The sequence below is a fragment of the Cupressus sempervirens genome, chromosome 8 (assembly GCF_028749045.1).
Source record: "Cupressus sempervirens isolate cs-2001-9-10 chromosome 8, ASM2874904v1, whole genome shotgun sequence".
Lineage (NCBI taxonomy): Eukaryota > Viridiplantae > Streptophyta > Pinopsida > Cupressales > Cupressaceae > Cupressus > Cupressus sempervirens.
The window spans coordinates 308,600,880-308,617,418 of NC_143125.1; the positions used below are offsets into that span (position 1 = coordinate 308,600,880).

The following is a 16,539-nucleotide window of genomic DNA, read 5'->3' on the forward strand; positions in this document are numbered from 1 at the left end:
CCTTGTCAAACAAAGCTTGCTTGCAAGTGTAAAATCTGTGAGAGCCAACCCCAGGTGGCTGCATGTGATTGCTAAACCCTCAGGATGATAGGATTTAGCTCTAATACCAATGTAATATCCCTTGCCCAAATTGACTGATTTTAGCTCAACGGATATTGTCAAACACTTGTATGCTACCTTTCTCTTTTCTGATTTTTTTTGTGTTTCAGATTGTTTGATATAGTTTGAATAATGCTAAAAAATTTAGAATGTTTGCAAATGATATTACAATACTGCTTACAATGAACTAATATGGAAGTGCAGTTCTTTTTGGTATTTTCAATTCATATACATGGAAACTAGATATGGAATGCATATTTATAGCCAACTAACATTTTGATAAACAATTGGCATACAACTATTATGCTGATCATATATGCTATTAGATGGACATTTTGTCAAACAATTGGTATGCAACTTATATCTCCTTTATTGAATTCATTCCCATGTACAATGTTGCTATAAATTTGCCAAGACAAATGGGCTTACAATAATGACTGCAACAATGCCAAATCTGATTCTGAGTTATCGCTTACAACAACAAAATTATATGCCTAAGATTATAATGCTAACTACTAATAGTTGCAAGAGGAACCTGATAATAGTGATGCCCAAGAATGGAGATGAAAGTTGCAATCAGAATCAAGAATAAATACTGTAGTGTGGCATTGTTCATGCGTACTGTAGCAGCAAGGGAAAAACGATTACTAATGGCTGAAGATGAATCTTCATGTCTGCACTCGATAGTATTTCAATATTATTCAAACCCTTCAGTTATTCCTTAACTTTAAGCATAAATAGAACTCTAGAATGAAGCTCTCCTGAATGCCAAATTCAGTGGATATTTCACCATCTCAAATAGTTGCAACATTGAAGAATTGATGCTCTCCAATGGCTAACTAAAATCAGAAACTCTTAGTTTCTTTTCCCAAGTTCATATCAAATGCAATTGACAATAATCGGATGCCTAGCAATGAAGCATTCTCCTCTATTTATTCTTTTCCCTCACCCTTCTAAAAGGAAATAAAATATTATTTAATTGCACTCTCTAGAAATTTCCCCCTTTCCAAGGCAATAATTAGTTGTGCTTCTAGAAAATGCACTCTCTAGAAGCTTCCACCTTTCCAATACAATAATTAGTTGTGCTTTTAGAAAATTAAATTAATTAAATATAAAGTCACTTTTTAATTTTAATTTATTTAATGACTTTATAAGAAATTAATTTAATCAATTTCTCCTTATTTCTCCACTTAGCCTTTGGAGAATGTAAAGGCTAAGAAGTCCACTGAGATGCTAAAAAGATGGGGACATTACAGATCTCACATGGCTGACATCGTCTCTTCTACATAGAACTTGCTCTTGATCCCTTCTCCCTTAGAGATTACAAAGTTCTCTAGAAATGAACAACCTTTGAGGGCCATCTCCTCCTCTTAAAAGAAATTGGTCACAAAATAGTCCGAGTCTTCATTCTTTAGCCTTCAACCATGACAGAAATGAAGACACCTTTAGAAAAATAAACTTCGAAATCACTGAAATTGTTAATTCAGTCTTTGCACTAATGTTTTGATCTGTTACTAAAGAAACTGAAACATGTCCGCTTCAACAACCTGTGCAACACGAAGAAGACAACAAGATTTGTAACAACACCTTCAATAGTTGCCTAAAATAGACTCATTTGAATTTGCAACCATTTTATAAGACATCAGATCAGTCCAATGACTGCATTTTGTCTTCATACTTTAGGCTACTTGACTCCTTAGTCCTCATAGGATGCATTAAGATCTTCCTCCCTTTTAGTATGATAGATAGTTTCTATTATCTCTATTTAGTATCTAATGGTTATCTCTTGTAATTGTATGTAAATATTAGAATTTTTCTAATATTTAGTTTTTTATTTCTAGGATATAATGTTTCTATGCTTTACGATTGATTCTTAAGGAAACACCGTTCGGTCTCTTGTATAAATTGATTTCTTGATCATTGTTAATAATGAGCAAATATTTTTCAATTACTTCATAATATGGTATCAGAGCCAATATTCTAAATTTTTTTAAAAATAATTATAATTTCTTGGTTGAAATTATCTGCCTTTCATTTTTAAATTTATTTACATGCATATTTGCTTCCAACTCTCTCTATAAATTGACTAGGGTTTTTGTTCTGAGAGATTTGAATCTGCTAACTTCTGGTTTGGTTTTGCAACCCATTTCTATCCAAATCTGTCTTTTTTTTTTTGCACATTTTCTCCATTTTTTGTGGTTTTTTTGCAGCAGGGCCATTTTTGTTCAAAACCCTAATTTTCTGTACTGAATCAAATTTTTTTTACAATTTTTTGGTGGGTTTTTTTGAGATCGCAATTGGGTTGTAGGTTTTTTCAAGGTGTATTGATTTTCGTGCTTCAATTTTCAAGCCAACAGATCTAGAAACTGACAACATATTCTTTCTAGATTTTTCGAGTTCTCTTTTGGGTCACCCTTCAAATTTTTTGGGTTTCTATTTTTTGAGGGTTGCATGTACTTGCATGTGCTGTTTTACCATGCAAAGTTTCGTTTTTGCCTCTTTTAAAAATTCTGGTGGGTTTTCATAATTATTTTTCCCAAAAAAAATATATGATGGGTTTTATTTTTTTTCCTTAAACAAAAATTTCTTATGGGTTTCTATAGATTTTCCCTTAAAAATTTCTGATTCTGTAATTCACAAAGTTGTGTGGGATTCTTCTGTTGGGTTTGTAATTTTGTTCTCAAAAAACTCTGTTGGGTTTTATTGTTTTTGCAAAAAAAAAAAGCTTTGATTGTTTGGTTTTGATTGATTTTTCATCTCAAAAATCATGTTGGGTTTTGATTGATTTTTCATCTAAAAAATCATGTTAGGTTTTAATTGATTTTTTAGCTGAAAAATCATATTGGGTTTTGATTGATTTTTCACCTCAAAAATCATGTTGGGTTTTGGTTGATTTTTCACCTTAAAAATCATGTTGGGTTTTGCGTTCAGTTCTTTCGATTTTCTCTTAAAAATCGTGGCTTTTTGAGGTTTGTTTTGGAGCATTATGCTCATTTGCAAAGTTTTGGAGCATTCTCCAAAGTACCATCAACAATTTTCTCAGCAGACATCCTCTACTCTAGATTTAGAAGGCTCCTGGAAAGAACATTCCATGCAACTATTACCACAAGTTTGGTCACATGAAGGTTGATTGTTGGAAGCGCTTAGCTGCCCTATCTAAGCAATCTGGTTCGCAGCCCGTAGCGAGTAATGCGGAGCCCCTTGAGTAGACGCTTTTGGATAGCTTCATGCTCTGTATAGATTAACCATTAAGGGAGGGTATTACGATAATAGATAGTTTCTATTATCTTTGTTTAGTATCTAATGGTTATCTATTGTAATCTTATTTACAGAAGATTACAATAAATAATAGAATCGTTGTCTATTGTTTCTAATAATTACAGAAGATTACAATAGATAACTATTAGATTCTAAACAGAGATAATAGAAACTATCTATTATCGTAATCCCCTCCCAGGTTCCTTGATTCATTTATCTCTTTTATGACGATACATCACAAATGAGCTAGACTTGTGGCTATTTCATCCTTACCGACCTCCAGATTGAAGTTACCATTTCTATTTGCCAAATCTACCATCATGTCCTGAGAGAGCTGGGCTGACATAGAACCCTTCCAACCCAAGGAATCTACTCAACATCCTTCTGCTCCTTGATTTGATCCTGTAATCAAGAGATACTAATAATAATACATAGAAACAACCTATTCTGAAGGAAAAGATCAATGCAAGAAGCATATATCGTTCATTATAAATGACATAATAGATTCATTAACATTATTCAAAGTATGAAATACTTAGCTCTCACAATCCACCAATTGCTCTTTTCTGATTTCTCTCCAAATTTAGTAGCAACAGATGACAGCACTTGTTGGTTTATTCACAGCACCCCTAAACAGCTCCCTGAAGAAAGGACAAGTTCCCAATATTGTTGTTAATCCTTGAAATACGTAGAACTCCATTGATCTACAAATTTGAGTTAGCAACTCTTGTATGAGCCCATCACCAAACGTTCCAAGTAAATACTTTGATATAATGCACTCTGTGGACAATTCCTTAGACTTCAAATACCCAGACAGCTACCACAGGAAGGTGATTATGCTGTAATGACTTCAGGAGACTTCAAATGGTCACCTGAAACATTTTCCGATTCAAGAACTTTTCCCCAGGGCAATAAACTTTACCAGTATACGAGAAATGTAATGCTTCTTTACAAATGATTGTCATTTTGAATTTTCCTCAGCCAAATATTGATATTCATGCTAGACTTCTAACACCTTCCAAATTAGTAGATTGGACCTGTACAAACTCATCATGATCAATTGGATGATAGAACAATTTTGATTGAATCTTATTAAACAACCAACACCAAAAGTTGTGTGAGTCATCTACTACAGGTTCTTTACACTGTTTGGCATAGTCTTGTTGAGGAGTGATGAAAATGAACAACAATTCCCTTACAGAAGTGAGCTTTCAACTAGAACATGCAGACTCAAGATTTTTTGCAATGAACCCTTGTTGCAGAAAAATACCAAATCGCATCCTTACAATTTGACTCTCTGTTCTGAATAAGAATGAACCCAACTTATATGCAATGAACAGTAACCTGAAATTCATGCTGTCAGTTTCCAATCTGTGCAAATCACTTTTGCAATGGATTTAATGAAAGAATTTCTTTTTTCTTTCAAATCTTATCCAACTCGTAGAAGCTCATATAATCCTCGGATATGAGCACAGAATCAGACAATATTGAGTGTGTTGTTTCACGAACGTTCTTATGTCAATAAAGACAAGAACTCTTTCAGCCTCTGAAACTAACACATGTTCAAAAATATATACAGAAAAGAATAAGTCTTCTGTCCCTACAGTCAATGTTCATGCATAAATAAAACACATACCAATACTGTAGGCTACTAATGGAAAGGGTAGAACTTATCTCTTCCCAAAGAATTCCTGATATCAATGATGGTGCTAGAATTGTAATAAAAGAACGTGAGGAGTCTTGTCTGCTACAAGATGTCATTTTCTTTGGTGGTAGCAAATCATTGCAAACGAGTTTTCCCACAAGTCTGTTGTAGACCCTACAAGAGAGCCTCCCCAGTGAATGCTGGAAAGGACAACAGGATCCATTAACACACAATGTTGTGATGTTATTTTCTGAAACTGATGACTACTTCTTCGTATTTCGCAGAGTAGATGAATAGGAGACGTCGGTTTTAAGATATGCCCATGCAAGCACAACCTGACAAGAGTGATCAAATATTAGCTCTACAATGGAAGCCGCAAATGTGAATGTTTAATTGGGTGCACATCTATTCTTCGGCAACCTGCTTGTTAATTGGTTTCTTCGACGTCCAGACTTTGTCAAAGACAACTTCCCTGTTGAGCCATAACAATTACCGAGTATAGTCTATAGACAATGAGAAATAGCAGAGTATCAACCTCTGAAATGAGCTCCCAAGCAGATGGATTTGACAGAAGGCCTGGGGAACTCTTTGAACATTGCACTCACTGAGCTTCATAAAGCCTTCTACAGACTTCACAAACAGCAGCGTTCGAAGTTCGAACTCCTAGCAAGACAGATATTGATACTGCAGACTTCACAAATGGATGTTATTGGAATGATGATAATTTGAGAGAGAAAATAAATAGCATAAAGGCAGCTCATGATCATGTAAGGAACACAGTTCAACACGTCATCACAATAGTGCCACATAATAGGCGGTGATGCCAACCATCAAAACATAAAACAAATAAGGCTATGAAACGCATGAACAAAGGTGAAACACAATGCCACATAACCTGATAAATTTTATCGCCTTACTTCCAATGGCAAGAGACGGCAGTTGAAAGCGATTGGCAGTCTTCTTAACGTCACTATGAAAACTAACGTGGCATGGCTTTATAAACTAGACGATGAAAAACCAGATAGGTAGAAAGCGACGAAGAAAATAAAAGAACCACTGCCAAACAGCTTCTCGAACTCCTTCCTGATTATATCATTGGATACCAAAAGCTTGCTACTCAAATGTTCATAGGGAATTCCTGTAACTTCCCTGAGTTCGCTAGGCTTAATCTTTGAGGTCATCAGCTCATCATTGCTAAACTATTTTGCCATCCAAGGAGGAGAAGCACATCTTATCGATGCAAGAAGGACAGTAATCCTGAGATTGCTTTGAGGTCTCTCAAACATCTTCATACAATTCTTAACAAACTTTTTGCTTAATAGCAGCTAAGGCATTCACATCTTCTTGCTCACTCTACTCCAGACCACTACCCTACTCATTCATCTCTGATAATCATCGCAGGAAGAATGTTAGAATACTTGGAAAGAAAATTGAACAGATATAAAGAGGTGACTTGAGCACCAATACAAATCTTAAAACTGAGAGGCTACCATAGAGAGGGAATGCAATCTGCAGTAGATAAGCTAAAGCATAGAAACGTGAATCGGAATCGGATCGGAATCGGCAAGGCCGAATCGAATCGTGAATCGGCAATGAATCGGCAATGAATCGGCGATGAATCGGCAAATTTGAAAAAACCCTTTAAATTTAAAGATTTTAACAATTTAAAACTTATTTCATGCACCCTTTATTGAATATAACTTAAGCACACTATAACATCATCAAATAGAAGTTAAAACTTAACATACATAAACATGAAACATAAAATCCATCACATGCGTAACTATGTTATCTAAGATTCTAAAATGTAAATTGTAGGCTAGCTGAAGTAAATAGAAATCAAATGATCATAATGATTTAAATCATAGAATGTATGTAAGATGATCCATAAGACATCAAATCATAAATTTATGTAAGAATCTAAGATGAAGATCCATGAAAGTTTGAAACTTTGAAACATATGTCTATCAATGATTCAGTATCAATATCTGTAAACAAAATATAAAAACAAGGCTCTAGCTCAAGCCTCAGGCTCATAGTCATCATCATCCTCAACATCATCCTCAAGCTCGGCTACAGCCTCAGCCTCAGCCTCTGAGTATCCAGTCTGCCTAGTAGCAAGGCGTCTAATGTAGGTCCTAGAGGACTGTCGAGCCATATCTCCCGCATATAAGATGGGCTCACGAATGTCGCTAGGGCCTGTGTCTGTGCGTGCACGTGTGCGTCTACCAATGCCTGAAGAACGTGCTCTAGCTGCCTCAGCCTCTATATCCACCTGGTCAATCCACGCACGGTCTTCCTCAGTGAAGACTGGATCTACAACCTCTGTGAGCCACTCTGATTCTGGATCAATCTCCTCCAGAATGATCGGAGAGGAGTCAGTGCCCAAAATCTGTCTGATCCTAAGACGGAGGTTGTAATGAACGAAGACAAGATCATTCAACCTCTGCACTGTCAACCTGTTTCTCCTCTTCGAGTGGATGTGTTCGAACATGGACCAACTGCGCTCACATCCAGAAGCGCTGCTTGGCTGACTCAGAATACGAATGGCAATTTTTTGAAGTTTTGGGGTTGTGGCCCCAAACATTTGCCACCATCTATCTGAAATAAGGGAAAATAAAAATAATTAGTCTCATTTACAAATTACAAATTACAAGTTAACTCTAAAATTACATAATCAACTTTAAGTTTAGAATCTAAATTCATGAACATTGAATATATTATTTAATTTTTACCTGGCTGTATTGTTTCCCGAGCATCTATGGCTACCCTGCTAGAGAAAAGTGGCCCTTCTTTATTATTGAACTTATCAAGCTCAATAATTGCAGCACTGCTATCCTCATCAGTACTCAACCTCTGGATCACTGTATATAATCCGGTGAGAACCTCCTCATCCGCCTTGAAGTCAGGACGGAAACGAAATGCCGAATTCAAAAAGTAAGCTGCTGCATGGATGGGTCTGTGGAGCTGATTCTGCCATCTCCTATCAATGATGTCCCAAATAGGGGCATACTTCTCCTGCACTCCTGCATACTGAGCTCTAATGGCCTCCTTGGCCCTATCCATGCCCTCATATATGTAGCCCATAGAGGGCTTCTCCCCATCAGCAGTTCGTAGGAGAGATACAAGAGGCTCAGTGGCCTACATATAAAGTAAAACAAAAATTTGAGTCAAAACTTAAACATAGAATAATTCAATAATATAAGGTAAAACTAAATCATTAAACAATTAGCATAGTAAATTGTAAAATATTAAATGTTAAATTGCAATAAAATTACCTTAAGTATTTCTCTAGCAGGTTTCCAAAAACCATCATCATCAAATATGCAATCCACCACATCTATCCCTGCAGTGGTCGTAGCATAGGAAGATGAAATCCACTCCCGCCCAACAAACATGCATTTCAAATCATCCCTTGATGTCAACAAGGACTGCAAGGTGATGAAATTCGAGGCAAACCTCGTGATCCCTGGACGAGCTAACTCTTTGTCTCCTGTGTACTTCCTCATTGTGCTAAGGACAAATGAATGATTATAAATAAACTTACATATGTTTTTTGCCCTTTCCACACATGACTTGACCCACTCAAGTTTGCCAATTTCCTCCAACATGAGGTCAAGGCAGTGTGCTGCACAAGGGGACCAAAATATGGTGGGGTGCCTCTCCATCAAAAGTTTGCCTACAACAATTTTAAGATAATTAGAAATTCAAATTTCAAACATGTTAGAACTTAGAACTTAGGAAACTTAGAAATTCTAAGTTAGAATTAGAAAAAGTTCAAAATTCAAATAAATTTATTTTCAAAACTTAAAAAGTTAAAAGTTTACCTGCAGCAACATAACTTGCTGCATTATCCGTCACCACTTGCACCACATGTTGTTCCCCCACCTCTGCTATAACTTCCTCAATAACCTCACATAAGTATGTGGCGTTTTTTACATGAGCAGAAGCATCAATGGATTTGAGGAACATGGTATATCCTACAAGTAACAAAACAACGAATTATAATTACTATTAGCAATCAACAAATCAAAATTTGAAATAGTCAATCACGATTCAAAATTATGTATGTAGGAAAGTAGAATGATCAATCACCTCCACAGGATACAAGAAAATTGAGGAGTGTTCTTCCCCTCCTATCTATCCAACCATCAGTCATGATGGTGCAACCCTTTTCGATCCACTCCTTTCGGTTGTCCTCAAGCTCATGCCTCATATCCTCAACCATTTCCTCCAGGAGGTATCCACTCAACTCAGCCTCAGTTGGGGCTTTAAACCCCGGACCACAAATGGCAACTGCATCTATCATGTTCTGCCAATAAGGAGTCCTGTCACAAATAGATAATGATATTGATTAGAAATTTAGATGTCAAAAACTAAAATCATAAAACAAGTAGATATAATTAAAGTTTTACTTTTACTTTTAACTTTAACTTTGAAGATAACAAAGAAAAAAGAATCAATTACCTGGCTGCAATAAATGGAATGTTGCAAAAGTACCAGAATTTGCAAATCTCTTTTCTGGCAGCATCATGAATCTCCTTGTTCAAACCCATGCCCTCAAGCGTGGGTTGGGAGCCAGGAGTAGTGCGGGGCACAAAGTAACTATCCATTCTGCTTTTCCGCACTCTAGGCCGCAATAGGTTGGTGTTGGACTCTGTCTCAGTATGAGACCGACTACCACTAACACTCACATGAGCACTAGCACTAGGATGAAAAGGAGGCCTAGAAGAACCCTCCCCAACACAACCTACGGATGCGGAAGCTGATGCAGATGCACTTGCAGATGTAGATGCGGTTGCGGATGTGGGAGCACGGGAGCCAATACCTCTTAACCCTTCAAGTTGCATTTTCTTAGTCAACTTGTCTTGTTCAATTTTTTCTAATGCCACTAAACAAGAGCGTTTTGCCTCAGCGGTTTGTTGAGTGCAAACTGTGACATCATGGCCAGGTATGCCAGCAATGTGGTATTTCAATCTATAGATACCTCCCGAATTTATTTTTTCTTTGCAAAATATACATTTTGTTTGATATTTGGTTCTCCCAGGAAACTCTTCATTATATTTCCAGCATTCATCTTTTTTACCCATTGTGGAAATTGGAAAATGAAAGCAAAGGGCTGCTGCAATAAAAAAATTCATGTAAAAAATCAAAGTTTGCAACTAATAAACAAAAACTACAAAACAACAAACCCTAGTTTGCAATTTAGTAAAACTAAAAATAAAAAACATTCAAGATTTGCAAATGAACACTAAAAAAATTTAACAAAAAATGCATACTACACTAACATGCAAAAAAAAAACCAACACTTACCTCTTGCGAATGAGTTGAGGAGTGTTGATATTGACTCCTTAATGCTCCCAATGCAATTTATGGCCTCCCCAAATGGACTTCTGATCTCTTTGGTGCTCTTCCTTCTTGCCGGTTGGAAACCTATGGATTCTCTTTTCTCTTCTTCTCTCTCACTCTTCCTCTCTTCTACTCATACTAAGCAAATAGAAGGCTCTTTAGGGTTATAACAAAGAGGAAAGTCAACTTAGAAAGCAAATAAAACATGTGTTTTTTTTTAAAAATTGAACTTTCTATCCTTGCTGCCGCGGCCGATTTCTGGAGATTCACGATGGCGATTTTGGCGATTTTTGCCATGAATCGCCGATTCAGGCGATTCAGGCGATTCACATGAAAAAATCGCCACCAGCGATTTCCGATTCCAAAAAAATCGGGAGCCATGAATCTTATCGCGATTTCGGCGATTTCATGGCGATTTTTGGAACTATGAGCTAAAGAACAAATAAAACTCTCTTTATTGCTGACAGGAACCTGGCTCTGGTACCATGTTAAGTTTTTAGCCCAGAAATAGAGATAAACAACAATAAAAGAGCATACACAATGTACAAAAGACTCAATACGTTTATCTTGGGAAAACCATTCTACTTGAAGGGAAAAACCCAGCCACACCAGCAAAATATCACTTTTATTGATAATAAAAATGTTCAGAGTACAAAGCTTTCACTTGATTGTATTACAATACACTAAGCAATTGTATAAATAGATCGAGTTAAGACTCTTTGTCTTACACGCAAAGGCTTATTCAAATTCCAAGAACAAGACCCTTCATATTTCCAAATATTCAACACTTCGTATCCATACGCATGCCTCTTTGCATGATGTAAGACACGTCTTTTTATATAATATTAACTTAAATAATACCACAAATGTCTCTTTCAGCTGAACAGAGACAGAGATCTCTATTGCAGCTACCATCTTCAACACCTGGAATGGAATGATTTAATGAAGCCTAAAATTATTGGGTACACAACTATTGAAAATAACAAGTCAAATAATAGAAAGAGTATATACATAATTTGAAGATATGCCATGATCAATGACTAGTGCAGTGAACAGAGGATGCAATAACGAGTGGGCAAAGGTCATGTAGAGATGATATGACTTGCTACATGCGTCAGTCCATTATGGGGTATAAATTATAACTTAGATTCTTTCTTTTTGAATGGTAATGTTGGGATGATTTTATATAACGCTTATCTACATATTTCAAGAGTTATTGACACACCCACCCACCCACCCACCAATAGTCATTTCTACTAGATCTTGTTGTTTTCATAAATTACTAATAGATGATATTCATTATAATTGATTTATATAGTTTATTATTAACGTCTGATCTTTAATACTCACTTCTGAGACACTGATTTGTGAGATATAAGTGATATAGATTCTGATTATGATGGCCCATATCTTTTCTTTTTCTGAGATATGTCTACTAATGCAGTGTTTAGTAATTAATAACAGTTTTAGGAAGTTAATTTTCCTGTCAACATATAAATATGCTAATTGATGATCACGAGTGTTCATTTCTTCTTTCAAGGATTGTATTCTGAAAACCATTCTTCTTGTATCCTGACATTATATTGTGTATTACTATTTTGCAGTGATGGATACTTTTTTGCAGTTAAGGAAGTTTCTCTTGTAGACCAAGGTATCAATGCGAAACAGTCTGTTTCTCAACTTGAGCAGGTAAGATACAATCATGTTAATTGAAAATAGTTGAATAAGACAAAGTTAGTATTCAATTGTTCTACTTGATTCTAAAGTGAACTCTCATTATTATGCTTTGAATTTTTATGAATATAGGACAATTTTATATATATCAAGATTCGTGCTGTGGACAAAGATACAAAGTTTAGCTAGCATATGCTGTTACAGTTTTAACTTTTACCAATTAAAACTGGTGTCCAGGAAAATATATAATTTTCTGGTATTGAAGGTCTCACAATTTTTAAGGTATTTGCAGGAGGTTGCTCTTCTAAGTCAATTTGAACACGAAAATATTGTGCAGTACCTTGGTACTGATAAGGTAAATATTATGCAACTGTTGACCCTTAAAAACCTTTCAAATATTTATCATTATAGTCAAATTGTTGGCTTTACAGTCATTCACTGAAGACATGGAAAACATTGTAGATTTTTCTTCTTTTTTTTATCAATAATTTTAATATATGCAATTTGTTGTTTTTGTTACTGTGTTAACCTTATAGATCTAATCATCCATGAGTTGCATTCTATTTTAAATCTTCTTAATGACAGGAACATCTGTAAATCATTTTAAATTATTATTGTTGATGATATACATTTGTGACTGTACAGTATGCGGTCTAGGACACTCCCAAGTTTATGGGGTGGTGTGGCATTAGATTCAGAGTGATATATATGCACTTTGTTTGATTGCATGCAGGAAGTGGACAAATTATACATTTTCCTTGAGCTGGTAACACAGGGTTCACTAGCATCGCTTTACCAAAAATACAATTTAAGAGATACCCAGGTTCGTGCGTACACAAGACAAATACTAACTGGATTAAAGTACCTTCATGAGAGAAATGTGATGCACAGGTGATTAATAGTTATCAATATTTAGTTTCTATGTTGATTTGCTATAAACTTATAATGTACTCTATGTCCAAAAAGGAATAATAAATAAATATATTACCTAGTAATCTTCTGTATAACTTATAGATTAATGTTCTAATTCAGCTGCTTAATCTTTGTCTGATTGAAATTAACTGGTGAACGTTTTTATATTCTGAAGAGACATAAAGTGCGCTAATATACTAGTTGATGCTCATGGCCTAATAAAGCTTGCTGATTTTGGGTTGGCTAAAGAGGTAAGCTTGTTAATGGAAATCTTCTAGATATACTGTGTCTCACAGTTATATTTTTTTATCAGTTGTCATTGACTTTGCTTTTCATTCAACAAGCTATTTCTTTGAACCACAGACATCCAAGTGGGATGAACTGAAATCATGTAAAGGAAGTGCATTTTGGATGGCTCCTGAGGTTAGTGTCTCTGAAAGTGAAATCATATTTTCATTTCATGAATTATAGAGGTATCCATCAATTAAGTTTGTTGATGTGGATTTCGATGTGATTTTGTATTCTATAAGCTTGCTTCAACACTGATTTGTTTGCTTACATCGGCAATTTCAAATTATGAATAGTAAAACAAAATGGCTTATAATAGTAGCATTGCTTGCAATCATAGTTGACCCAACAAGCCCAAGAAATAAAAAAATGAGATTCAATTACTCTGGGATTTAATTGGGAAAGAATTAGGAAAAAAGCATTGTTTGCCAGCACAAAAGAAAACTGTGTCTCTTTGTTTTTAAAGCCAAAGTGTGGGATCTGGATGTGGCAGCACCCAATGGGTTTGAGAGGCAAACAGCCTATCCTGATATGAGGTTAAACCCAAGAGAAAACTCTGTTGTTCTTCTCAAATTAAGGCCTTTAGGCTATACAAACCTCCATTGTGTGCCATTTTTCCATCTTGTAACAATGCAAATAACAAATAATGAAAACTAAAAAATGATCGTGTTGAGAGTGAAGTAACATTTTTTTACATTGGGTGGTTTTGTGGGCCTTTCACAGAGGATTAGGAATTTAAAAAAATAATATATATTAATATAATAATTGTTTCAAGTTTTCTTTTTTGACAAGTCAAACTTGACAGCGACAGGGGACAGATAATTATATGAGTGGCCCCCTCTTCTTGCTACTATGCTTTTTTTTCTTTATTAATCAAACATTGACACAGTGTGTTAAAAGTGTCAAATCCCCCCTCCCTCAGCCAAATAAGAATGTCTACAAGACACCTAACAAGTTTTGAAACACATTGGTGATGTAATAAAACAAGGGTAATGTGATAGAATAGGGTGATATACTTGTAAAACTTTAAGCGAGACACAATTTCCTTAATTCTTTTGTATTCTTATATCCTACGTCATATTTTTAAAGACTATCATGTAATGTATATCTATGGTGGGATGCCAATCTAGCTATTGATCAAATGCAAATTGAATGCAGGCTAGTCTACCTTGTGATCTGTACCTATATTTTTTGTAATGCTATGGGAATAGGGGACAGTTTTGGGCCAGAGGGATAGGGACAAAATATTCTCTATCTGTTCCAGTTTTTCTTTTCTAGGGATGTCCACGTGACTAGATGCCCCCATATGGTTTCATAAAATAGGTGCATTTTGTGAAATATCCCCCAAAAAGAAAAGTTGGGATGGGTAGGGGATGTTTTATCTCTACCCGTCCCCAAAATGTTCCTTGTCCTTACAGTCTTAAACTATGGGGGCACATCCCTAGGGTACTTATATTCAATTTTTTCTTGAGATATAACTAGATGCAAATCTCATCTATAACTACACATTACACGACATTCTTGTAAAGCATGATATAGGATTATAACAATGTAACAGAGATAAAAGAATCATCCCTTACATTTCCATGAGAATGCCCCCCTTTTAGTCATGTTTTCACTTGCCTCCCCTTGTTTCATTACATAAGGAGGATGTCTGAAATTTGTTTGTTATCTTGTAGGCATCCCATATTTGTGTTGGGGATGTCTTGACACACCCACAATAGCAATAGTTTAATTGAAATTAGTTAAATAAATATTTGTAAGGAAAAATGGGCACGGGGCCATGTTCATAAACAATTTTTTTTCTGTGATCATTGAGGGCATAATAGTTAGGCATCTATATTTGTATCCAACGTTCTACCGAATTCTCGATTTTGTTTTCAATTTAATACTCAATGTTGAATGTTCTGTCTTCAATTTTTAATGCCACGGATGTTAATGGTTTTTGAACTTCGTTTTTTAGAATGTTTAATTCTGTTTAACTTTTCTATTATACAATTGAAAAGCTCTTATTAAACTAATATTTTTCATGTATTTTTATATGTCATATTTGATATCCATATGCTGATCCCAAAAATCTGGAAACCTTTTTGGCGTCTTGTAAATGCATCCTTTCGATTTCAAAGACTCAGGGAAGCATACATGTACCATTCTACTCGTGTTTTGTAGATTTATCTAGTGAAGAATTAATTTATATATTCTTAGCTTGAGGCATATGGGGTTTTCTATGTACTCCAAAATATTTCACAAGTCAGTTTCATGGGTATTGCATAGCAGGTAATGTGTCCCTGAAGGTTTAATTGTGGAAATGGTCAACTGCTTCAAATTCTGCTGCACTAAACTTTTCATAGTTGAACTTCTTATTAATGTATTTTGCTTACGTTCCTAGGGTGAGGAACATTGAGGGAAAGTCAAGTCACCAATGGCAATAACCCTCAATGGGACCATATCAAAAACATTTTATTGCACATTAATTAATTCTCAAGGGTTTAAACTTTAAAACTATTATAAAACTGCCACCCCTGGGATATGTCCAACCTCTTTCTTACTCTTCCTTTGTCTTGCCAAATTACTTGCATCCTTAGATTACTTCCTTACATCGTTTCTAGTACCTTCCTTCAGCATAATCCCCGATAATATTTTAAGTATATAGTAAATTTCAAGGGCTGAGAGCTTTCATATGTCTCATTTGCTGGACTGGCATTTTGGATTATTCCTATTCCATCGAGCACCTTGAGAATCATATTTGAGCTGAAGCAAGAAATGTATGGGAAATTTGTATAAGAGAGATCAGGTAATTGAATAAACATCCTAGTATTGTTGGCGAGAAACTGATTCTCAAAAGAATTTTTTTCCTTTCGAAAAGGATACATATGAAATGATTTTTCCTAACATTGTTCCTTACCATTTTTTAAAAACAAAATACTTGAAAACATTTTGCAATAATAACGACTTAACCATATCTGTTGAAATTCTTTAGAAATCCATTTGGTAATATAACAGCTTTTATATAATCTACCATAATATCTACTTTGAGAGAACAATTCTAAAACATACGAAGAGGAGAAAGTATATTAAGTTTTTTCACTTTTCTATTTATCCAGGGGATTGCAAATTGGTAGGTTTACCAGTGTTAAAATCTGTTTTTTCCATCTATGATGACTAATGAAACCAAAAGCTTCATTACTTTCTTGCTGGAAGTAGATAATTTTCCTTCTTTGATGCCCTATGAATTTTCCTTACTGCCATGCTAAAAGGAAAACTAATTTTCACCAGACTCTGGTCCACTTTGTTGGGATTTTGAACCCAGAAAA

At 35.2% G+C, this 16,539-nt stretch overlaps 2 protein-coding genes across 4 annotated transcripts in view; one reads left to right on the forward strand and one right to left on the reverse strand.

The window, feature by feature from the left end:
- LOC149542630 (mitogen-activated protein kinase kinase kinase 1-like) overlaps nt 1-16,539 on the forward strand; it is a 50,206-nt gene that overhangs the window by 13,394 nt on the left and 20,273 nt on the right. For all 3 annotated transcript variants that reach the window (XM_089797514.1, XM_089797515.1, XM_089797516.1), the window contains exons 2-6: nt 11,956-12,040; nt 12,318-12,380; nt 12,759-12,916; nt 13,113-13,188; nt 13,301-13,360. In XM_089797514.1, coding sequence (XP_089653640.1) covers nt 11,956-12,040; nt 12,318-12,380; nt 12,759-12,916; nt 13,113-13,188; nt 13,301-13,360 — 442 coding nt within the window. The remainder of the gene's footprint in view (nt 1-11,955; nt 12,041-12,317; nt 12,381-12,758; nt 12,917-13,112; nt 13,189-13,300; nt 13,361-16,539) is intronic.
- Nucleotides 6,827-11,575, reverse strand: LOC149542631 (uncharacterized). Its single transcript, XM_089797513.1, has 6 exons — nt 9,470-11,575; nt 9,098-9,330; nt 8,830-8,982; nt 8,281-8,681; nt 7,738-8,143; nt 6,827-7,603 (listed from the first exon to the last, which is right to left on the reverse strand). Exons 1-6 carry the CDS (start codon nt 10,141-10,143, stop codon nt 7,023-7,025), a joined length of 2,448 nt encoding a protein of 815 aa, XP_089653639.1. The 5' UTR covers nt 10,144-11,575; the 3' UTR covers nt 6,827-7,022.